General features: G+C 37.4%; 2 protein-coding genes across 3 annotated transcripts; both read left to right on the top strand.

Annotated features, from left to right (window-relative positions):
• Nucleotides 1-137: 137 nt before the first annotated feature.
• Nucleotides 138-7,314, top strand: LOC306765538 (THAP domain-containing protein 6-like; the record flags this gene model as incomplete). The annotated part of the gene is made up of 5 exons (XM_079253020.1): nt 138-264; nt 1,929-2,121; nt 2,259-2,369; nt 4,747-4,878; nt 7,306-7,314. The coding sequence occupies exons 1-5, from the start codon at nt 185-187 to the stop codon at nt 7,312-7,314; spliced, it is 525 nt and encodes a 174-aa protein (XP_079109146.1). The 5' UTR covers nt 138-184.
• An 81-nt stretch (nt 7,315-7,395) lies between these two features.
• On the top strand, nt 7,396-24,058 carry LOC306765990 (ran GTPase-activating protein 1-like). 2 transcript variants are annotated; one of them, XM_079253559.1, is made up of 16 exons: nt 7,396-7,413; nt 8,394-8,513; nt 8,639-8,766; nt 8,953-9,012; nt 9,199-9,378; nt 10,082-10,216; nt 10,379-10,537; nt 11,915-12,028; nt 12,555-12,654; nt 13,990-14,074; nt 19,211-19,376; nt 20,457-20,573; nt 21,010-21,115; nt 22,322-22,407; nt 22,551-22,672; nt 23,240-24,058. In XM_079253559.1, exons 2-16 carry the CDS (start codon nt 8,402-8,404, stop codon nt 23,319-23,321), a joined length of 1,752 nt encoding a protein of 583 aa, XP_079109685.1. In that variant the 5' UTR covers nt 7,396-7,413; nt 8,394-8,401; the 3' UTR covers nt 23,322-24,058. The 2 variants fall into 2 exon arrangements, with proteins under 2 accessions (XP_079109685.1, XP_079109686.1); XM_079253560.1 differs by lacking the exon at nt 7,396-7,413 and adding an exon at nt 7,439-7,451.

Here is a 24,058-nt window from a genome sequence, read left to right as displayed (position 1 = left end):
CACTTTACAGAATACCCAGTAATGCAAGAATAGTCACGTGACCACGCGGGGCTACGTCGAAAACGTCGTGGTACCGCCCAGGCAACGCGGCGACGTCACAGCCGCTGCTTTCGTACGTTAACGGTGTCGCCATGTTGGCCGTGGCAAGTGGTTAGGCGTCCCAGGAAGACTGATCGGAGAGAAAATGCCAGGATCTTGTGCGGCTTGGGGCTGTAAAAATCGTCACATTGTTCAAACGAGACTGCGGGGAATTACCTTTCACAAGTATGTGCGAATAGCTGTTTTATATAGTTATTTTAAGTTAATTCTTTGACTACCACTATTCAACAAGCAAAAGCTCGCGTTTCCGACTGAACACATATATTGTTAATATTCTGTACTGAAATAACTTCATAATAATGTTCAATGCCGATTATTAGTGATGGCTGTAGAAAGACTAATAAAAATAGAGGTGAATCGTTTAAAAGTATACCCAAATTGTACTTTTCAAATAATTTAATAGAGAATTTTGAATATAAAGACAATGAAAACTCAATTAAGTTAACGCAAAAAGTAAGAAAATTTGTGTTTGGTGTATTATGTCTTTGTTGTAATACTGCCTCTTTGCATTAAATCCTATACCGCTGTAACTCATGTTAATTGGCATTTTAAATTATACCAACTCCGTAAGGATGCATAAAATGCATTTGAAATGCATTTACATTTGCATTTTGGATGGATAAAGTAATTTAATTTAATTAGTTTCGTTTGTGGATTGAGCTGCAGAGTTGACTATGTTGATTGTCGCCATGACAAATATGGCAATTCTTCTTTTCTAGTGGCAAATGACTTTATGGTGTTCTTTATTGAATGCAACTGAAGTAGTAAAATAAACAAGACAAATTGGCTATTTAACTATTTATTAATGTAATGATGGGGGACTAAATAAAACATTGGAATAACATGCAGGTCTCAGGCTTGAGTAGTGGGAACACACTGCTGTTAGAGTTTTCGGTTGCCTCCACCAAGAGTTGTCACCCTATCAGTGTTACAACCAGTGCCGGATTAAAAGTGCACAGGCCGCTGGGCCCAGAGTGTTCCAAGGGGGCCATTCTCCACCACAACATTGTAAAAATTATAAATGATACACTGTGAAACGACATTTCTAGCATCCTTCAGCCAATGGTACCAATAGCAATACACTAGACACTGTGGTGTGACTATCTGGCTTTTATGTACATTTTGTTTCATGTCCAGACTGCTGGTGTTTGCCCTATGCGGGCCCCAAGTGAACATGGGCCCCTGGGCCTGTGCCCATAATGCCCATTGGATAATCCAGCCTTGGTTGAAACCATCCAAGCATTATCTGCATCTTTTCCACTCTTTGACCTTATAATCTACCTGCCATAAGACAAATGTGGACCAATCGCTGAAAATGTCTTTCCTCCACATGTTCAAGTTTCAGTGCATATATATATATATATATATATATATATATATATATATATATATATATATATATATATATATATAAAATTACTTTTTTTTTTTTTTTTTACAAATGTGGTGCCATTTAAAACAATCCAACAATATAAGATTTATTACAAAGAGGCATTGTTACAACCAAAATGATAACCAACCATTCACAAATTTCCTGACTTTTAGTGTTAAATTTACTTGTAATTCAGTTAATATATTAGTTATATTCAGATTTTTATTGCTTTAACTGAGGTCACACCTTTTGCTTGTTGTTTCTTCATATTATGTTTCATTCATGCAGTGTTCAACAGTTGCCCTGCATGTTACTTCAAAGTATACTATTAGATCAGCAACTGCATAAATAAAAGAGTAAGTTATGACACTATTTGTTTTTACTAAGCGGACAATTGACTGGTTAGTTATAAATCTGACTGTCTTGCTGAAAAGCTAACATGCCTTACACTTTGCAGGTTTCCCAAAGAGATTAAGTTGAGGAAGCAGTGGGAAACAGCTTTAAGAAGAAAAGGCTTCTCTGCCAGTGAATACTCTCTGCTCTGCAGTGAGCATTTCAAGCCAGAAGACTTTGATAGGACGGGCCAGACTGTCAGGCTAAGAGATGGAACTAAGCCATCTGTCTTCAGTCTTCCAACTCATCTTCAAAAAGTAAGCGGAGCGCCATACTAATAGGACATGATTATTCAGTCCTACACTCTACTGGCCTATCTTGATATCTAGGAATCAAAAACTGCATATGTTGGTAATGTGATAACCTAAAGTCTCTTTATTTTGCTCTTCTTCAGAAAGTGACAACCAGGACAACACAAACCTCAATAAAGGCTGAGGAGAGTCTGTCAGTAGAGACTTCTTTGAAATTCCAACAAAGTAAACCAAAAGAAGAAACTCTGCATAATGTAAGTTTACTAGTATTAGTATTGCTGTTATAGTGGTGCTTTCCAGTTGTCTTGCAGTTCTGTGCACCTGAGAGCAGGGAACGTCATTAGCAGGCAAGTGGCATGCTGACTGAAAGCAGCTCAGAAAAAAATGTTTGCCTCTAAGAGAGCCAGTTTGTGTGAATCTACATTTATGCCTTTTAAACTAGGAAATCACAATCTAATGGGGAAAATGTGTACCACAAGAACACCAGCCAATGTTGGTGATAACCAACTACATAAAGCATACACACTGGGTACGGTTACATGGTGTTTTTTAATTCAGAATTAAGAATTTGGAATTAAATAATTCAGAATGAACTGAATTCTCATTCTAGTTTACATGAAGATAATAATTCCGAATAAACGTTTCCATGAAACACGTCTTCACTTAATTCCTCTTTAGAGCGGCGGGTTGGGAAGGGTTCTGATTGGACAGAGGGTGCACGTGATGTATCACGTATACACAAAATAAAGAAAGTTGGCTCCCTGCTTCTCGTCTTTTCAGTAGTAACTGGTAAAAACTACATAATAAGTACCAGTTTTGAAGTACCAGCTCAACACGAGCATACTACTTCCCTTTTTGCAGCAACTGTGCTGCAAAAATCTTGGGGTCTTCCGCAAGTTTATAAGTTCTCCATTTGTCTCCATTTTGACAAATTTGGTCACTTTTTCATTTCTGGCCAAAAATCCTTCAGACAATGACCTTGTAAGACAACCAGAACACACTATAGTAAAGTACCATACAGCTGAGAGCACCATGGCCATGAAACCTAACTCCTTTTTATAATCAGGTACTTATTAAAACAGATTAAACATTACAAAAAAATAAATATAAACAACCCCTTTTAAAAGCTGCAACATGATGATTCTATCGGTTCTTATAAGGTCTTAAAAAAGCAACAAAAACTAAATCACAATGCATAAACGGTGGAGGTTTGCAGGGAGAAAGGACAGTATTGCTTTCAAAAGAAGTAAGACATAAGAAGAAGCAAGGCACTGCCAGTCAGATGTGTGTGCACCTCTATAAGAGCAGACAAACCGAGGTTCTGTCAGCATGTTGTTCTGCAGCATTCAGGTGTGTGTTCATACAATACCAATGAGGAAAAACGTCAGTGACGATTTCAGTGAAGCAGCTACTCCCATTCATCAATCTGGGAATGGTTATATGGTCCTTTCCAAACCATTTGGAGTCCATCATTCCCCAGTGGGAAAGAATATTCATATCTGGAAAACATCCAAAATAGCTGCCACTCTTCTAAGGTGTGGATATCCCAGTAAGTTCATATCCAGTTCAGACTCTGCAGTGCTCACTTAACATGTTAGATGTTAAGTTTCATTACTCTACACTTAGGAAAAGATTAAACAAGTATAGTTTGTTTGGAAGTGTTGCGAGGAAAGACTATTTCTCTCTAAAAAGCCGCTGCTATACTCCCACTCGGTTCTTATGGTCAGCTGATCAGCTGCTCCTGGTCATCCCCACTTCTAAACGGAAGCTCCGACGGGACAGGACTTTCTCTATCAGTGCACCTGAATTGTGGACATTTTTAAAACCTGCTTTTATTCATTAGCCTTCAACCCTAAACAGTCAGTCAGTCAGTCATATTCATATCCACTTAGTCCAATTAAGGGTGGCAAGGAAGCTGGAGGCTATCCCAGCAACCATCAGGCCAGGTGCGGGGTACACTCTGGACAGATATCCTGTCCATCACAGGCCAACCTTAAACAAATACCTGCAAACATGAGGGAACAGCAGCAGGAAGAGAGTGATTACATCATACAGAAAACATTTAATTTCCGTCATGCCGCTAAAGTAGTTCTACGAGCTGTTCAGTCATGGGGTTACTCCATTTTCATACAGTATTTCTGCATTCAAGTTATAATTACCTAAATCCAAACCCAGATGTTTTTTTTTTCTTTTTCTTATTATAATGACGTAGTGAGCCATACTTTTTAACTGAATCAGCGTGTACTTTCTTTTCATCGTTAACCTACACTTACAAGTATTGCACCAAGAATTTCAACTGAGAATGAGATATTTGTCAAATATACATATTTGAGCAGTGAGAAGTTAAATTAAATTTTATTTTTAAAAGAATAACATTCGACACAAAAACAAGAGCATGTCTTCTTCTCATTATAACTTGTCAAAAAATTATTGTTGCCTTAAATAAGTATTACAATAACTGATGAGATATTAAAAAGGGCTTCTCTTGCTCTCCCTTGTAAATGTGTCTTTAACACAGAGTACATTTAGGATTGCTGAAATTAAGATAGCGGGCCATTTAATGGTACACTACACAAGTTGTGAGAGTCATGTCAACATTTCTCAAAACATTGTCTTCATTGTATCTTCTAGGACCATAACTATGCACTGCCTGCAACTCTGGCTGGATTAAAGGCCAGGCTGAATGAGGTTCTGGCTCGGGTGGAGAGTCTGGAGCGAGATAAGAGAAATTTAAAGGACAGAGAGCGGAGGGCAAAGAATGCAGTTCGTTCCCTTTTACTAGATTTGAACAGAAACAAAAAAGTCCTAAATGAAATAAAAAAAGAGAGGCTTTAGGTTTCCTCGCATTAATATATTGTCTTGAAATTGATGCACTTCTTAGGTTAAAACTGTTCATTCTTTTTTCACTTCTTAATCTGATTCCACACTTCTTAATCTGGATGTGTGTTCTGACCGACCTTTTCTCAAACCAGGGCTGTTTAGATACTTCATATTGTATTTAATGTATATTCTTTGCTATTTTTTTATTTCAGTATATTTCTTTATTATGTCATGTAAATTTTGTATTATTATAAGAGTTTAATTTACCCATAAAGAATGTATTTTTGTATATTGTGTTCTCGCCGACATGGTTCAGGCATCTGGTAAGGATGTCTCCTGGAAGTGTTCTGGAGGTATCCCTCCAGGACGCAACATTGTTTAATTCTGTGAATCATAATTGTACAGATGCAGTATTGTTTTTTTTCTTTGTTTGTTTTTCTCCTCTCATTTAACTGTTGTGAATAAAATTAGTCTTGTGGACTGACTGACTGAATGGAGAACAAGAAATGTTTCGTTAATTTAAAAAAAAAACATTTTTGCAATGTTTTGAAAAATAACCACACTTAGTGTACACAAGATTAAGCTGTATTATCACTGAAACACAAACATTTTAACTTCATAATATTAAACGAAATAGGCAATGACATATAAAATTTATAGGATTGATTTAATAATAAAAATCCAACTGATCATCATTCACTTCACTTGGTTAATGACCCGTCTGGCCAAGGTCAGATAAGCGATTAGAGCAACATCAAAGCAGCATGCATGTTTATACAGAAGTCTGACCAAAGCCAAACACTCCACTAAATGGCTTCCAGCTCTGTATGTGGGCTCCTGTACACAACTTTTTGCTTCTACTTTTAATTCCAAGTGCATGTCTGCCTGTAATAAGTTTTTCATTTCAATCTACACATCTATATTTTGTAAAACATAGATGTATTAATCAAGTCCCTGTTGGGCTTGTAGAAAATTCTGCTCTAGGTTTTATTTGTGTTTTTTATGTAAATAAATAAATAAATATAAAAAGTATTTAGGAGTGAGACATCTATTATCTTATCTTTGCACATTTATACATTCATTTTCTGTCCTGGCTTTGTCTTATTTAGGCAAGGTGCACAGCCTATGCCAAGAACAAAGCTCTGCAGTCACAGGACCAATACAGAAACAAAAGAAAATAAACAACTCACCCAAGGGTGAAAAATGTTAAGTCTAGTAACAAAACGGAACAAATGTAGATATGACAAACTAAGTATTCATAAAGATGATTTTACATGCAAGATAGCCACATCATTATGCTGTATATATACAGTATTATGGCACAATTTAATTTCAAATTATGAACAAAATATGAAATTCTGAATTCTCTGGATCAAAAGCTGCTTATGAAGGAATTTTGGAAAAATAAACAGTGGCCACAGTGTTATATTGAGTGGTATGTTCCCTGGCTTAAAGACGAGGGAGACTGTATGGCTTTTTATCAGCACAGCTCATGAGTTTGTGATCGTAATAAGGTGCATCAATTCCCTTCTAAAGGGCACAATTAATCCTAAACAACTTTGACAAGTTTTCCAATCCATATTGAATCCATTTTGAAAAGGCAAACCAAACAAAACAAAAAACGCTATTTAAATAAATGAATGATTTTTAGCAAGTCCAAATCAAACCACATCATATCCTTATGAATCTGCAAACCTACTTCAAACATTTTGTGCAGCATACCATGAAAAAGTGTCTGCACTTTGCTCAAAGATTGTTGCTCTTTAAAACCTCAACATTGTGTCAAAGTTTATTTAAGATTTGATCCACATAAATTCATTTACAAGCAAATCAAGATAGTTCTCTGAGATTAAAATGTCCAGGAAAATGCAATGAAAACCTGACACCAATGCTTAATACTGAGAAATTGTAGTGCAATGGAATTTTTAAGGCAAATCAGTAGCATTTCTCAAGGGATTCATTATTGGCACACAGATTATCTATTTATTATTCAACTGTAAATCATTTACATTTTTTTATAGAACAAAATGTCAATATTAAGTAGTTAAATAATACTTATAATGTTAATCATATTCTCAAACTGCAGATGTGGAACTTTCTAAAACTGTCACATTCTGCATTTACATTATTATACTTTTCTTTTCTTTTTTCTTTCTTTTTTTTTAAAAACAACAACTTTTTTTTCCACACCAATATATCCACACACACTCACTATTATCCTGGTATTCAACTTAATTATACTTTAAAAAAAAAAAAAAAAAAATGTTAATGACTACAAGATTTATTAGATAAGGTTTTTCCATCTTAAGAAAAAGTAAAAATTTTGCGCAGAGTTTCAAGTATGTGATGCCCGTGAACGCATCTCTGTAGTCCAATTGAACTACAAGTTCCTTGTCTCCTTGCCGTCCGGTCGCCAAGCCGGTGGCGTGCTGCTGCTGAATTAGGTTTTGAACGGCAGGGGCGAGCGGGAGTGTGTCCGTAAGTGCACTGTTGTATTGAAACATCACAACATTGTGGTAATGCCGATTTGTAGTTTTACACTAGAGATTAACTTTGAGCTAATTTATGTGTTAGAGTGTCTTAATAACAAGTTTAAATGGAGGATAGGAAGCAGTGAGCTTTATTAGCTTTATAACAAGGCCAAGGTACCAGCACTTTCTGTTTCACGTGAAACCCGACCTCACTTGCTAGCTAGCTCGCTAACTAAGTTTAGGATTTTTCTTTGACATAATCTCATAACCAATAAGCTACATAAAGGCTGGGACTACATCCATGTGAACAATTCGGTATGTTTGTTGTTTATCTTGGAACACGCGGTGTGTAGCTGAGTCAACAGTTGTCAATAACGACCACGTCGCCGTTACGCTGCCCGTTGCCATGTTAGCATGTTAGCAGCTGTCAGCTAATGTGCGATTGTAGTTGTTAAGGAAGGTGAGGCACACCTGAACATTTATTGTCCCAGTTAACATAAATGGAAGCAACACCTTTCTCTCATGTTGAAGTAAAATCCACGTTTAACTGGACTTGAAGTTTGACAGTTAACAAGATAAATAAAAGTTTGTGTTAAAGTCATTCTTTTGGTCTTAACGTTGTGTTACTTGTTCTTCTTCTTTGCTAAAAACGAGTTATAAATGCTTTGACAAATCCAGAATTTTGACTTAATCAAGCATTTAATGACATCTGAACTGCATTGTAACTTCCAGCAGATGATACAGGCAGAGTTTTTCTGTCAACAATGGTGCTTCTAGCAGTTTATGTCTGACAGAAATGTAGAGAAACAACAAAAAAAATCAAATTAAAACACCGAACAATCCCATATTAGTGGTATGTTCTGGATTTCAAGAGGAACTGTGATAGACATTGTTTGTCTTGGTGCCACAACAGGCACAGGTTATGTTGGAAACCCCAGGGCTTCTGATGATGGAGAAAAAGGACCTAATAATGTGTTTGACCCTCAGGTGCACTGATGGCATCTGATATTGTTGCACAGTTGGCCGACTCTCTAGCCAAGACTGGCGTAGAGGATGGAGAGTTGAGTTACAAAGGTCAGGGGAGAAAGCTGGATGATTCCCAGTCAGGTAAGTGTAATCTGTGAAATAGTAGAAACCATTAATTGATTATAATCTTTTTGTATTTTTGTACTGTTTACATGTTTACTATTGATTTTTAACCTAAACCTACTCACTAACTGGTCCTTGTTCAGTCGAGGACATGGTGAAGGAGATCCAGGACTTTGAGGGTCTACAGGCTCTCAGGCTAGAGGGGAACACTGTGGGTGTGGAGGCGGCACAAGCCATTGCCAAGGCCCTCGAGACAAAGAGTGAATTAAAGGTTTAAAGTTCATACAACTTTTCATTATTCTCAAAGTCAAGTTCACAATATTGTGAGAAAAGGGCCATCATTGTTTCTTTGAATTTAAAATATTTCTTGTCCATTCCAGCTCAAAAACAAAGAAACAAAATTAAAGTAATCAAGCCTCTGTGTTGACAAAGTTTATATGTATTGTCTCCCTTTCAGCGCTGTTATTGGAGCGATATGTTCACAGGTCGCCTACGTTCAGAGATCCCACCTGCCCTGGTAACTGCACTTGTTTTACTCTACTATCATCCTGTGTGTGAAGTTTCAGCTTCTAATCAGAACTTGTTGGGATGTTTTAATGGATTCTTTTCATTCAGCTCCTTTCCAGAAATGGGTTTGTTCTGGGACTCTTAACTCATGCATCCCTTCATGACTTTTAGTTTTTCTCTCTGTCTTTTTTGTTAGAACTCACTGGGTGATGCTGTGATGATGGCAGGAGCCAGACTGACAGTTTTAGACCTTAGCGACAATGCCTTCGGACCAGATGGAGTGAAGGGCATTGAGAAGTTGCTAAAGAGCACCGCCTGTTTTACCCTGCAGGAGCTCCGACTCAACAACTGCGGCATGGGCATTGGAGGTGGAAAGGTGATTGTACTGGCTGATTATTATCATAAAAAGAATATTGTACCAGTAGGGCTGGGTGAAATGAAGATATATGTATATGTATATGTGTATGTGTATATATATATATATATATATATATATATATATATATATATATGTATACACACATACAGAAAATGTCTATTGTTTCATATGAGGCTCTATCGTTCATGCCACGATAAGGTGCTTTACTGCAGTATTTTACGTCAAGATGCGCTTTACGGCATGCACGCTGCAATGCATAAACAAACATGAAGGAAGATGGTAGACGTGTTTCAGAGCAGGATAATTCACTAAAAGATGACAAGCCAACCCAAACTGATGAGATTGTTCATAAAAGAAGAGAAATTTCTGTCGCATGGATGCAGTTTGGATATAAAAAGACGTGGAACCAACAACAGACTAGCTCACAGTTCCAACAACGGACTCCAACACAACTAACTCATTTTATCACCTGAGCAAGGATCAGGACAAAGAATACAGAATAAAGAATAGAGTCAACAAGGAAAAGCTGCAAAAGCAGCGTCAAGTGGAGGCGAAGGCGCTCATAATGAACTCCAGATGCAATATATATCGGGATATGAGCTTTTGGTCATATCGCCCAGCTTTGTGTACCAGTGTATAAATTCTGTGATTATCTTATTGAGTGTTGGAATGTGTAGCTTCACATTTTTGTCATCCTCAGATCTTGGCTGCATCTTTGACTCAGTGTCACAAAAAGTCCAGTGCAGAGGGCACCCCCCTCAGCCTGAAGGTGTTTGTTGCAGGGAGGAACCGTCTGGAAAATGATGGAGCCACTGCTCTCGCTCAGTCCTTCCAGGTACTGGACAGTCTAGCTTTAAGCAAACTTCTATCCTGACAGATTATTTAGCTCACATTGTAAAATAGGTTGAACATAGTTCTTTAAGGCTATAAGTTTGTTTTTACTGTTTTGTTTGTTGATGTTACAAAAGTAATTGTTTTTTTTATTTTGTGATCTCAGTTGATGGGGAGCCTGGAGGAAGTTCACATGCCCCAGAATGGCATCAATCACCCTGGAGTAACAGCACTGGCTACAGCCATGCAGCAAAACCCAGGACTCCGAATCCTCAACCTTAATGACAATACCTTTACTGAGAAGGGGGCAATCGCCATGGCTCAGGTACAGACTGTGGACATGTCATACAGCAACAGTAGAAGAAAAAAAAAATCACTCTGTGAATTTACCATAGAGAAGTGTAAACAAATATTGATATATTTTTATAATACGCAGCAGACAGAGAGCAAAATAAATTCTCTAGTTTTAAACAATACTTTTCTCAGCATTAATGCTTTGTGAATAAATATATTTGCTACTAATGGTTTGGTTGTCTTCTGCAGCTTGAGTGTTTAAAGTACTACTTAATCCTTTCGTGCATTGTGTCCCCTTCAGCAGACTCCTGTTTAAATGCTGTTTTCTAATATACATATGCATAAGGAGGATGGTATAATTGTAAATTAGCCACTTCAGCAGACATTAAGAAGTCGTCCTGAACACTGTCACTCACTGAAGAATAAAGAAACATATTAGAATATTTATATCTTCATTTACACTGTAACTAACAAGTTTGTAAATTATTAGTTACAAATTGTGAAGTTTTGTTTTAAATTTTGGACATTTCTTATAAATGTGATGAAATATCACTTTCTAAAAATTGTACAGATTAGCTAAATCAAATAAATAAAAAACTAAATATAATTCAAAATAAAATATATCAGTACATGTCTGTGGAAATACAATAATTGTATTTGCATTTTTTTTTTTTTAAGTTTTTGCACTTTTTTTTTCTTTTTTTTTAATTCTATCAGATGTTTAAATGATCACGTTTTTTTGCACATGCAAATTTGGACTTTATAGCTTCCAGTTTGCAGTGAGACTCCCATTCTGAGGTACTGAGTTACATTTCATTTTAACATACATTAATGTAAGCATGTAAGTGAACAAAAAGCACTTTTCTTTCTTTTTTCTTTAGTTCTTTTGATGTGTCAGTTTCAAGAGAAGAGCTGAGAAATGACTCTAGTTGATGCCAATGTAAAATATTACTTTCCTGACATTTAGTTTTGCACCCTAACAACTGTCCTCGTGCAGTTATGTTTGACACTTCTATAAGTTTTGAGATTTATGTTTCTGTCTGTCTGTAGTGGGAGGGAGTTGATCACTTTAGACAGAGTCTGCATCTCAACTGTAGATAAGAAAAGTTATTTTGAATTGTAAAACTTAGAAGATAAATTGTCTCAATAGTTTCTGAGAAAAGCACAAGTTTATACAACTTAGCAGCTAAAACAGTCTACAATATCAAATGTGTGTGTGTTTGAACCCAGTGCCCAGAGATGCTTGCTGCTGTTAACATTTGATTGTGCAGAATGACGTGTCACTTGATCATAGAGTGTGACATAAAATGATCTCTGATCCATCTAATTGTTTTTATCACATCAACAATTCTTTTTTCATTGTTTTATAATGATCTGGCTACAGCTAATGATGTCTGTGACTCCACAGGCCCTGAAACACCTTCACAGCATCCAGGTGATTAACTTTGGAGATTGCCTGGTACGATCAGCTGGTGCTAAAGCAATCGCAGAAACCGTGTCAGAGGGACTACCGATCCTTAAGGTGGGTGATGTTTACATACAAACCTTAGCAGACATGAGTCACCTGTGGTTTTAATAATTACTCGTAGAGACTGGATGGATGTTGTGAGATATGAGAACAGTCTGACAGTAACTTCAGGCCACATGGCTGTAGTTTGGGTTCTTCTCTTTGCCATATTTCGTTGGAAAGGTGTTTTGTCTTTTTTTTTTTTTTACTATTTGTTTGAAACAATGTCTTATTTCAGTAATGGAGTGCATTATAGTAGAACATTATTTACATGGCACAAACATATGCAGGCTACTGGAAAATTAAAACTATTTCACTAAATGTGCTCAAATTGTTGGCCAACCTTGTAATAAACTCAGTCTGCCTTGTATAGCAACACGTTTTTACCAGCATTTTAGTTCCCAATAAAGCACTCCAATGAACGCACTTTGCAAGGATCAAACCAATGTTCAGGTTTTACATTGACGAACAGCAGACTTGCCTGACAACATGTGATCATTCACATCCCTCCTCAGTCTGTTTTTAATTTCTTTATTAACAGGAGCTGAACCTTTCATATGGTGAGATTACAGAGGATGCTGCTCTGGCTGTGGCACAGGCTGTGAAGGACAAGGCCCAGCTGGAGAAACTGGAACTGAATGGTACAGTCTTTAACTTTTTTTTTATGTCCTAACACACCAGTGAAAAGGATTTGCCTTGCCATAATAGAAATCATAAAGATGAATATTCTACCGAGAATCTTGTATCTATCTCAATCATTATCAATAGAAATTCCCAAATAAATTTAAAGACTGGAACAAAATGATCTTGTCCTTCCTCAGAGGGAGAAAAAGACCCAGGATAAGATGCTCTACTCTAGAGATTTCCAAAGACAAAAAGATAAATAGTCCTGCCAACTCTTTTAGAATATTACTGCACCACACAGATTCAACCTTTGGTCCACGGGTCTGATTCTGAATACATTGTTACGTGGAAAGATATTTAAGAAAGAAAAAAGAGATATCACATCTAAAGCATGATAGAAAAAATAAGGGTATGTTTAAGAAAAACACCATTTATTGTTATTAGGAAATACAGCACAATACAAGCCGGGGACAATTGCAGTTTTGGACGTTAGATAAATAAGAGTATATCAGTGCTATGAACAATTACTGACTGGTAAAATTAAATGTTGTCAGAATCTGGAGAAAGATTGTGGCTTTAGCCTGGATCAGTCTACACAATGTTTTTTTGTTGATCATGACGGCCGCTATGTCAGATTAACCAACATTCATTCATTCATTCATTTTCCGAACCGCTTATTCCAATTCAGGGTCGTGGGGAAGCTGGAGCCTATCCCAGCCGGCTTTGGGCGACAGGCAGGGTACACCCTGAACAACTCGCCAGTCCATCGCAGGGCCACACAGACGAACAACCACACTCACACTCACTCCTAGGGACAATTTTAGAGTGACCAATTAACTTATCATGCATGTCTTTGGATGGTGGGAGGAAGCCGGAGTACCCGGAGAGAACCCACGCATACACGGGGAGAACATGCAAACTCCACACAGAAAGGCCACTGACCAAACCAGCCAAGGATCGAACCAGCGCCCTTCTTGCTGTGAGGCCACAGTGCTAACCACTGCGCCGCCGTGCAGCCCAGATTAACCAACAGTGCCACACTACAAGAACGCCATCCGATCATTAGTGCAGCTGAGCATCTTCCAAATGAAGTCAAAGGCAAAAAAAAAAGATCAATATCTCATTGACACTGCTCATCAATCAATAAAAATTGAGTTTCAATACAACAAAAGAAAACGGCTGCTTCCATCTTAAAAAGGACAAAAAAAAAAATGTGTTCAAATATTTTCATCAATGGCTGTAGAGGAGCTGAACATGAGTAGAAACCCCCTCCGGTGTGTTTACTTTGATTTTTATGTGTTAGAGATTTTTATTTTATTCAATTATGCTCCCCAATTTGCACTGGTTTTCAGGCAACTATCTCGGAGAGGATGGCTGCAAAGCTGTGAAAGAACTCATGGAAAGCATGAACTTGGGTGATCTTCTTGGATCGCTGAGGTAAGCAGGGTGAACTTACTTACTCCTGTTGTAATTAATGAAGTTCATTTATACTTTCATTGGTCGTTCCTGTTCTGTTGAGACGCGTAGAAGCTCAAACCAGCATGCATTAGGTGATATCAGACTTTAAGTTGTTTCAGTCTTTTATTCTCTTTTAATACAACTTGATGCTTTTTTTTTTTTGTTATACTTGAAATTATGGTAGAATCGAAAATTTAGTGGAGAACACTTTGGGGTTTTTATGCTTATTATTGAAAAGTTGCCTCCGTCTAAGAGATCACATTGTGTCTGGGTTCTCTATCACTTGTTGAATTTAAAAGTTGAAGCTTCACTGAGGTTATGCACAAACCAGTAAGTGGTGGCAACAGGTTATAGATAACATTTATTTACAGTCTGAGTGAAATATGGGACAATATGCAGAGCACACAACTCAAGAGAGGAGACTGAGGTTACACATGCTGCCAGTATGTGTAATCAGATGCTGTTAAAACTTCTGGGTTGTATTATTTTGAAAGTGTAACAATATTCAGTTATTGCATAGTCAAAACATGACCTTACTAGGTAGACCTTCTTCGTCATAGTGATTGTAATACACCGTCAGTGCTGCTATTGTCTCCATATGTAATTTTACTACCTCGAGAAAAAAGTCACAAACTGGATTTCACTAAGCAAATAGGTTGAAGCCTTGAATTGGGTAATTATTAGGGCTGTGACGATATGCATTAGTCACGATTCAATTCCGATTTTTTTTTGGGTGCCGATTCGATTTAAATTGCGATTCTCACAATTCTTTGATATTGCTGATTTTTGTAGACTAAAAAGGGAAAAAAAAAGGTTCAAAACATTTTTTGCTCATTATTTTTCTTGATTTTAATTTGCTAAAAACAACACAGTAGCCAGACCATCATTCTGCTGCTCTAATGCAAAGATCAATAAAAACAGTAAAAATGACAAAAATTTTATAATGGATTATTTTTAATAATTTGAATTTTTTTAAAAAAATAAATAAATAAAAATCAGTGTTTTCACAAAAAAAAAAAAATCTATCTAAAAATTGTAAAAATCCAGAAATTCAATTTTTTTTCAATTCAGTTTTTCCACCCCTAGTAATTATTGTGTGGGCTGCTACTTTTTAACTGGCAGCAAGTCATTGAGCCCCAAATTTCATTAAAAAAAATGTGTAGAAAGACACATCACGTGGTTATAGAAAAGATGGTTGTCTGATTAAATCATTAGCATGGATCAAGCAGAGGAAACCTCTAAGAAAATAGCATAAACTACTACAATTAGGTTTAGAACTGTCCCAAGAGATTATTAAAAACTGGAGGTATTGTAAAGAACTATTCTCTTCCAGGAAGAAATGTGATCAGAACATAATCCTGAATAGTTGTCGTTGACTATCTTTAAAGTGGAACTGTTATGTGCATTTCAGGCTAATTTATTTTTATTTCTGAGACCAGAAGGGCTGGGATTGATGGAGTTATTGTCACAAATCGCTTTATTTACTTCAGACCGACCCTCTCCGTAGGCTGTCAGATCAGCCTGTGGGCAAAACGAGTGGATTGAGACTCTTCCGCATTAAGCCCCGCCTCCCGCCACTGCACTACATCGGGAGCGCGCAGCGCAACTGCTTTCGCCGTCATTGTAACATCTCATAAACAGAAGGATTAGGCTAATATGAACTCAATAAAAAAAAAAAAAAAAACTATAATGTCAACACATAGCATACAGCCCTACATGTTGGAACCTGAATCAGACCCTGAAAACAAAGTGGAAAACAGCAACCCACAACAACGAATGCAGCAGGATGTCTCTTTGGTAAACTCACCAGCCATCGTTGGAAATAACTTTATCCCACATTTTCCACCCGCCTGATGTATTTGTACATGCCCTTGTTAACCAGTAGAAGGTAACCAATCACCGAACCTTATCCCCCGGGACGTCACAAGGATTTCCAAGTAGAAAAAACTCTCTAAAACGACGCGATTTTCGTCACCATGGAAACCGAACGGAAAAATACTGGAACTCAAACTCAAACATGCGTTTTAGGTGATAAAAAAAAAACAGTGCTGTTCACATGTCTGATGAGGATTCAACACTGTAACACTGTAGAAAGCTCAGAAAACTCAAAATACCATAATAGGTCCCCTTTAAATGTTTCGTGAAATCAAATCAAAGAAAAACATCAGTAGAACTCAGCGCTGTTTCATAGTGAAAATAAGAACATTTCCACATGAACAATGTGAAGGGAATTGAAGATACTGGGACTGAACAACCGCTTATTGTACCTAAGCTAACTGGAGAAAAAGGCTGGAATTTGCTTGAAGCATAAAATTGAACTGTGGAGCAATGGAACAGGGTGATTTGGTCTAATGAGTCCATATTTACCCTGTTACAGAGTGATGGGGGCATCACTGGTAAGAAGAGAGGCAGAGGAAGTTATAGAGCCTCGTGCCTACTGTACAAGCCTGTGGGGGCAGTGCTATGGTCTGGGGTTGCTGCTGATGGTCAGGTCTATCGGGTTATTCGATCCTCCATGATGGCACCGCCATATTCCAGGGAGACAATCCCAAGACTCGGAGCTCAGATTGTGAAAGAGCAGTTCAGGAAGCATAAAAAACATCATTTTCACACATGGATTGAACACCACAGAGTCTTTGGGAGGCTGAAGAAGGCTTTGCGTTGTGGTGGGATTTTCCCATAATCAATATAAGATCTTTGTTAAAAAATTAATAATATGGAAATGAATTTTGTGACATTGCAGAAGCTTTTCTAAACAATACCATGGCAATTTCATGCCATTATCAAAGCTAAAGACAGTCTAATGAAATATTAATGTGTGACCTTTTCTCCCTTTTCTGTGGTGGTCGTTTTCCTTCTTTGCTGGGTAGTGAATTTGTTTTAACCAGCATCTTGTAGTGATGTGTCACTACCACCACAAGGTGGCATCAGTTTACCATGATGAACATTTTACTGTTCAGCTACAAATGTTGCCAAAAGTATTAACTCATCTCTCTTTAAATGCATATAAACCTAAGTGACATGTGCGTCTTAATCCATAGTGTTTGATACAATGCCGTCTCACCCTTTGAGGTTATAACAGCTTCAAGTTTTCTGGGAAAATTTTCCACAAGGTTTAGGAGTGGGTTTATGAGAATTTTTGACCATTCTTCCAAAAGCACATTTGTAAAGTCAGACGCTGATGTTGAACAAGGAGATCCGGCTCATAGTCTCTATTCTTATTCACCCCAGAGATTGAGGTCAGGACGGTGTGCAGACCAGTCAAGTTCTTCAAACCAAACTGGCTCATCCATGTCTTTATGGACCTTGCTTTGTGCCTTTGTGTGCAATCTAGGGCTGGGCGATATAACCGAAATGTCATATCCCGATATAGCTCATTTTATGTCCCCATAACGATATACATTACAATATAAAATTGTTTGTATAATTTTGTGTCAGTCATCAGTTATGTGTCAGATGTGCTTGGCTACGACAGCAGTGATCTCCTTCCATCTGCAGAAAGTATGGCTGTATGGCCATTTCACAGGTAAAAGCCTGTTGCAGCGTTTTCGTCTGGAGTTTATTGAGCGCTTTCGCCTCCACTTGACGCTGCTTTTGCAGCTTTTCCTTGTTGACTCTATTCTTTATTCTGTATTCTTTGTCCTGATCCTTGCTCAGGTGATAAAATGAGTTAGTTGTGTCGGAGTCCGTTGTTGGAACTGTGAGCTAGTCTGTTGTCGGTATCACGTCTTATTATATCCAAACTGCATCCATGCGACAGAAATTTCTCTTCTTTTATGAACAAGCTCATCAGTTTGGGTTGGCTTGTCATCTTTTAGTGAATTATCCTGCTCTGAAACAAATCTATCATCTTCCTTCATGTTTGTTTATGTATTGCAGCGTGCATGCCGTAAAGCGCATCTTGACGTAAAATACTGCAGTAAAGCACCTTATCGTGGCGTGAACGATAGAGCCTCAAATGAAACAATAGACATTTTCTGTCGTTCAAACGATATATATCGTCATATTGCCCAATCCTAGTGCAGTCATGTTGAGACAGGAAGGAACCATTCTCATTAGTTTAGGAACATTGAATTGTGGAAAATCTCTGAATATACTGAAGCATTCAGAGTTCCTTTCACTGGAAGTAAGGGGCCAAGCCCAGTTTGCAGTGGTCTTTCATCTGCCTCCCCAGAAACAACAACACAAACGGCTGTGATTTCACTTCTATACCCCCAAAATGCTTAATTATCACAATGCCTTAAAGTGTTTTGCCTCTGTTATTGTTGACAAGGATCAGCAAAGGTATGAATTGTTTGGTCATTATCCTCACCTTGGCTCCTAAAAGCATTTCCAAATCCTTTTTTTTTTCTTACACATGTTAATGTTGTGGGACCATAAATTAAGCATTTGAACTGCCAAACAATCCAGAAAGTACTGACAGATTTTTTTCTCTACTCTAATTTTCTTTTCCAGTTAGTACTTTAAAAATGTTCTGTCACACTCCCACTACTCAAAAAAGATTTCTTGTTTGCTGCCAGATTGTACCTATAATACACTATTACCTTTACAGGTGAACATAGTTTTCATTGTTCATATATAACTATTCAATGTTTCAGTAACTACTTATTGTGTAACATATTGTTCTGTAACAAAATCATTAATGTGATTGGGACATTACAATGTTTATATTGTGGTATACCTGGCACTTAGTTTCAATTTCATTGCAGTTCAGCTTTAATTGTATGGCGCCACAGGGCACTTTACTGACACATCAGCTCTAAGCAGGAGTGTCTGGAGCAGGGAAACATTTAAAACACACAGGACTGTGGCCATTGAAGACTGGAGTTCAGTTCAATTCAGCTTTTTTTTTCATTGTATAGCGCCACGTTACAACAATGAAGTCTCAGGGCAGTTTACGGACACATCAGTTTGAGCCAACTCATAATGAGTAGTCGAGTTAAAGAAAAGCAACAGATTACTGAGTTGCCCACTTCTGTCCTGAAGTAGTCATGTGACGTCAGTGTAACATGAATTTTTTACATTTTCTGTAGATGTCACCTGAAATAGTTGTGAGTAGTTCATGTGATGCTTCTGATCCCTGGTTCCTCAAGTGTTTCTTTCGATATTCACTAGTGATGATGAGGGAGAGCCAGAAGAAGATGAGGATGAGGATGATGACGATGATGATGACGACGACGATGATGATGATGATGATGAAGATGACGAGGAGGAAGAAGTGGATGAGGATGAAATAGAGGAGGAAGAGGATGAGGAGGAAGAAGAAAGCAGTGATGCTAAGGTCAGATTGTTTTATGTGACATAACAAGATTGAAGGAAAAAACTTGCACACAAGTTGAGAGGAGTTCAAGTTTAACCAAAACAAAATGATGATGATTGTCAGAATGTTCACATCCTCCACTTCAGTATCACTTAACAGTGTTGACTTTCTACAGTAAACCCTCACACTACTTGTTGTCTACTAGAACTCTGCTCAATGTGTATCTTCTCCCACTTGCTTTCACATTGCACGTCCTGCAGGACACAGACCCAACCCCCAACAGTTGTGACAAAGCACCCATGTGCCAAAAACCAGCTTCTCTCTCTAAGATGGGGCCAGATTCTGATTCCTGAAACTAGAACCCATAATAACTTTGTTTCACTCAGTGATTAAAATGTCTAAATGAAACATGTGGCAGCTTGATAACTAAAAAGGGTAAATTGGGTTTTGGTGATTTCTGATCATCGTTGTAAAAAAGCACCATCATGCACAAAATTGGCCTCTCTTGAGAGATAATGCTGAATTCAGATTTTTAATATAGCATGAGTAACTATGTTGTTAATGTATTAATGCATTCAAAATTTCAGATTAATCTATTTGCATTAATGCATTCAGATTTATATAGTGGCGGTAGAGCTACTTTAGTCTCTATTACAGCAGAATAATAATGAGAAAAACACATATGTAACACATAAGTGAGCTTAGTGTTTATGTCTCGATCAGTGTTTTGGTTTATGGCTGACCTTCTCCTGCAAGCAGCACAACTCAAAACCACTGGAGCTGTTGTTCCAGGTGTCCTGGTAACAGTTTGGTGGGTTAGGCGCAATACATCATACGCAATACAATATACATACAATATACAATACACAACACTGAGAAACCTTTGTAAAGTGAAAAGGAAACCATTAAACTTTGTAGTTAGTTTCGTTTGTGTTTTTTTTTTTTTTTTTTTTTTTTTTTTTGTTTTTTAAAACTTTTTGCTGGTCTTGTAGAACCTCCAGGATCCTGAACCAATCCCAGCCCTCTCTGGACACACATATCTTGATTATCTTGTAATTTTCTTGACTTCTTTTTTGTTTTGTTTTTTTCTCTCCCCTACAGCTGTCCACTCCGGTCTCAGCACCCAGACCACCAGACGTGTCCTCCTTCCTCAGCTTTCCATCCCCCGACAAACTGCTCAAACTGGGTGCCAAGAGAGCTTTGCTGGTCCAAGAGCAGGTAAAAAAAAAAACAACTGCATTGATCTGTTAATGAAAGCTTATAAAAGATTTAAGAAAAGTTTTATATTTCAATTAATATAGAAACACAAGTTTAATTGTGTATGACCTGACTGAATCAGAGATGAGGCTAAAACAAGCTATTCTTATACCATCTTGTACCATCTTTATTCACACAATCACATGCAACAGCTGCAGCAGTTAGTAAGTTCGCTGTTGTTGGATTCTGTTGGAGTCTTACCGTGCTGTACATATTCAGCTCTCCCCCTTAATCTGTCAACAGTCTGCGAAACTGCATCAATTCAAATAATATTTTATACACATATTGATGGCTGTTTAGTAACTATGCTAGCCCCTTTGCGAAACAACTTACAGGATGGTTTGTGCTTTGACCTGTGAATCAGGTTCCTTCTCATTTTCTTCCTCTCTGTGTGAAGGTGGATGTGACAGATGCGACAAAAACAGCAGAAGCTTTTCTTAAAATTGCGTCTGTGTACAAGGAGGAGAACAACGATGTTAAAAATGCTGTGTTGGACACTATTGGTAAGTAAGTTTTATTGTTTTATTGTATCCATTTACCTGGATAGTTGTTACCCTCACTGTGGGATTTGCATAGTCATTCTGAGACTTTTAGATCTGTCTCTTTATGCATTTATTTACGAATCGTATTTTTCAGACCAAAAAGCTCACTGGATTAAAAGGTGTACTAAAAGGATCTTTTAATATCACATCTATTTTGATACGTAAGGCTAACTGGGTCATAAGGCGCATCATGGTCAGTCATAATTCTAATGCTATTTGGCGTGCATTATTTTCGTATGCACGCACACGTAGTTTGGCAATTTAAATCACATTTACATCACTCGGTTGCTGGCGCCACCATAGCAACACGTTAATCAGCTGGTTGAAATCAGCTGGCTTTTGACAGGTGAGTAAAAGTGCTGTGGCTTGACAACTGTTGTTTAGCATAAAAATTACATCAAGACCAACAAAAAATAGTTCCTATACTTCAGCCTATTTAGCAAGTTTTGTAAAAAAAAGAAATAAACATTTGTTATGAATGTTATTTAATTAAAAAAAAAAAAACAAAAAAAACAACTATATGGGACCATGTGGTGTAAGTGGATTAAAAAACTCTGATCGTGCATTAAAACTGCATTCCTGCCGTTGCACATTGTGGTGTTCTAGATTCCTTGTTATGCATTAAAACCATGTACCTGAAATCCATGTTTCCAAGTTGTTTAATCTGCTTTTATTCCATGGTTCCACACAGTAAACCAGTTCGTTGAAGCACATTATGTATTACTCTGCCAGGCTCCTAACAGCCGTAATGCCCCGAAGCGGTGCGGCTTCGTACCTTACCAAAGTCGTACAAAAACATTTCACCAGTTTTTGGGCGACGTGTACCACGTAAAATCGATTTGAGATCAACAAAGCACAACCAGAAGTATTCATCCATCAGACGCACCAATCAGCAGGCATACTGTCGATGTTTGAGAAAATTTAAGGATTTTAAATGCACCACATGGTCCGAAAAATACGTTCTCTGTTGTGAGCCTCAATCTTCCCTAAATCTACATCTTGACTTTGTTTTATGACTTTAGAAGTAAATAATCTTTTTACATAGTCTCCTTTTTTTTATTTTTAGTCTCCTGTCGTTCTCATTTGAGAAAAAATAACTGAATTCAATTAATTTTTTTTTGTTGTTTACATCTATTTTTCTTGTATTTGTTCATTTTACTTTGACAGATGCCCTTCTAAACAAAGCTTTCGCTGCTCCTTCCTTCCAAGGCAGCTTTGTATCAGCTTTGTTGGTGCTGCTTGGACTTATTAAGGTAAGGGTTATTTGGCCAAACCTGGTCAAATTTGTGAACCAAATATTGTCTGACTGTATCACTTCGACCGCCTTGAGCGCATTTTTTTATATTGTTTAAATTGTAATTCCTGTTGTGTCTCTCTGTCCTCTTGTCCTTCTCAGAGCGAGGACAAGGTCAAACCTGTAATCATGGTCCCTGGTCACCTCTACGCGTTGGAGCATGTCGTTCGGCAGGACTACTTCCCCAAAGAGAACGTGGCTGTGCTGGAAGCCTTTATGTCCCGGTAAGGACGTGGTGAATGAGCCAATCAGCAGGCAGCTGTCAGGTACAAACTGCAATATTTGGAGGTGGACGCACTCCTGGTGATTTCTTACTTTAGTGTTGGTATGGCTTTAATTTACATCACTCTGCATGTGCTGTATGTCGTAAAATAAGACAAAGTAATCTGCAGTTACAGTAAAGTATTTCAGTTGTGTAACGTTACGTTCCTTTAATGATACAGACAGAAACACTCGCAGACCATTAAAATTGTACAAAAGGAGTAGATGATTTACCAACCGCCCAGCTGTAGTTGTACTGATACTCTGAAGTTACTACTACTACTACTAAGAATCTTAACTGCAACAAGGTTTATATTATATTCATTCAAGAATAAATACAAATAGTCAGTGACATGTCTCACCAGCTACTGCACCATTGCCACCATCACAGAGTATTAAAACATGGACACAATGGTCGGCTCACTGTTGATTTGGGTGTTTCTTGGGATTTGTTCACAGAACAATAAATGTAGTCAAGGTACAAGTCATTAAAAAAACAAATTAAAGAAAGTCATGCTTTTCATTCACAGGAGCAACAAGGTGCTGGAGTCATGTGGAAATGCGAAAAACAGCCTTCAGTCCACATTGCAGAGAGTCCGGTCCCAGAGCTGAGACAAATACTTGCAAATAAACTGAACTTTTATTTCTATGGTGGACTTTTTGGAAACCAGCATCAACCAAAATCTCAAATAGAAAAAAAAAAAAAAGGAAAAAAAAAAAGCATCACGCGAGAAGATCTTCTCCACTCAAACAGTTAAGGTTTCACTGCTGTATATCACAGGTTTGTGGAACGATTTTTTTGTTTTGTTTTGGTTTTTTTTTTAAACTTTGTTTGGACTTGAATGTATCATAAGCGATAAACATGCTCTTTTGGTGTGAACTAGTTATTGCCCTTCTTGTACACCATTATAACAGGACAGCACTGATGGCTTGAGGCCTCACCCTCCACGTAACCTGAAACCTGCTGGTTAGTGACACCTTACTACCTGGATCTCAGTTTATGCTTTAGAAAAACAGGCTGGAAATAACCTGGAACCATCAGGTTTTGTTTGCTCTCTATTTCATATCTGCTTTTACTCTTCTCTTGTTTTATGTTAATGCTCATTGTATTTACAAATATGGTCAATACAATATCTATTAAAGGAAAATATGACTGTAAAATAAACCAATGAAAAGGGATTAATTAAACTGATATGTATTCTTTTGCCCTTTAGGGAGAAAAACTGCAGTGTTTTCTGAATTTCGTGTTGAAATATTTTACATTTTTGTATAGGAATACAATAAAATAAAAACTTGACATTAAAATTCTTGGAATTGTTAATGTAGAAATAAAAAAGTGAGATAAACCA

The sequence above is a fragment of the Telmatherina bonti genome, assembly GCF_933228915.1.
Source record: "Telmatherina bonti genome assembly, chromosome: 14".
In the NCBI taxonomy this organism is placed as follows: domain Eukaryota; kingdom Metazoa; phylum Chordata; class Actinopteri; order Atheriniformes; family Telmatherinidae; genus Telmatherina; species Telmatherina bonti.
The sequence above is the reverse complement of the archived record's forward strand: the minus strand, read 5'-3'. Positions and strand labels throughout refer to the sequence as shown.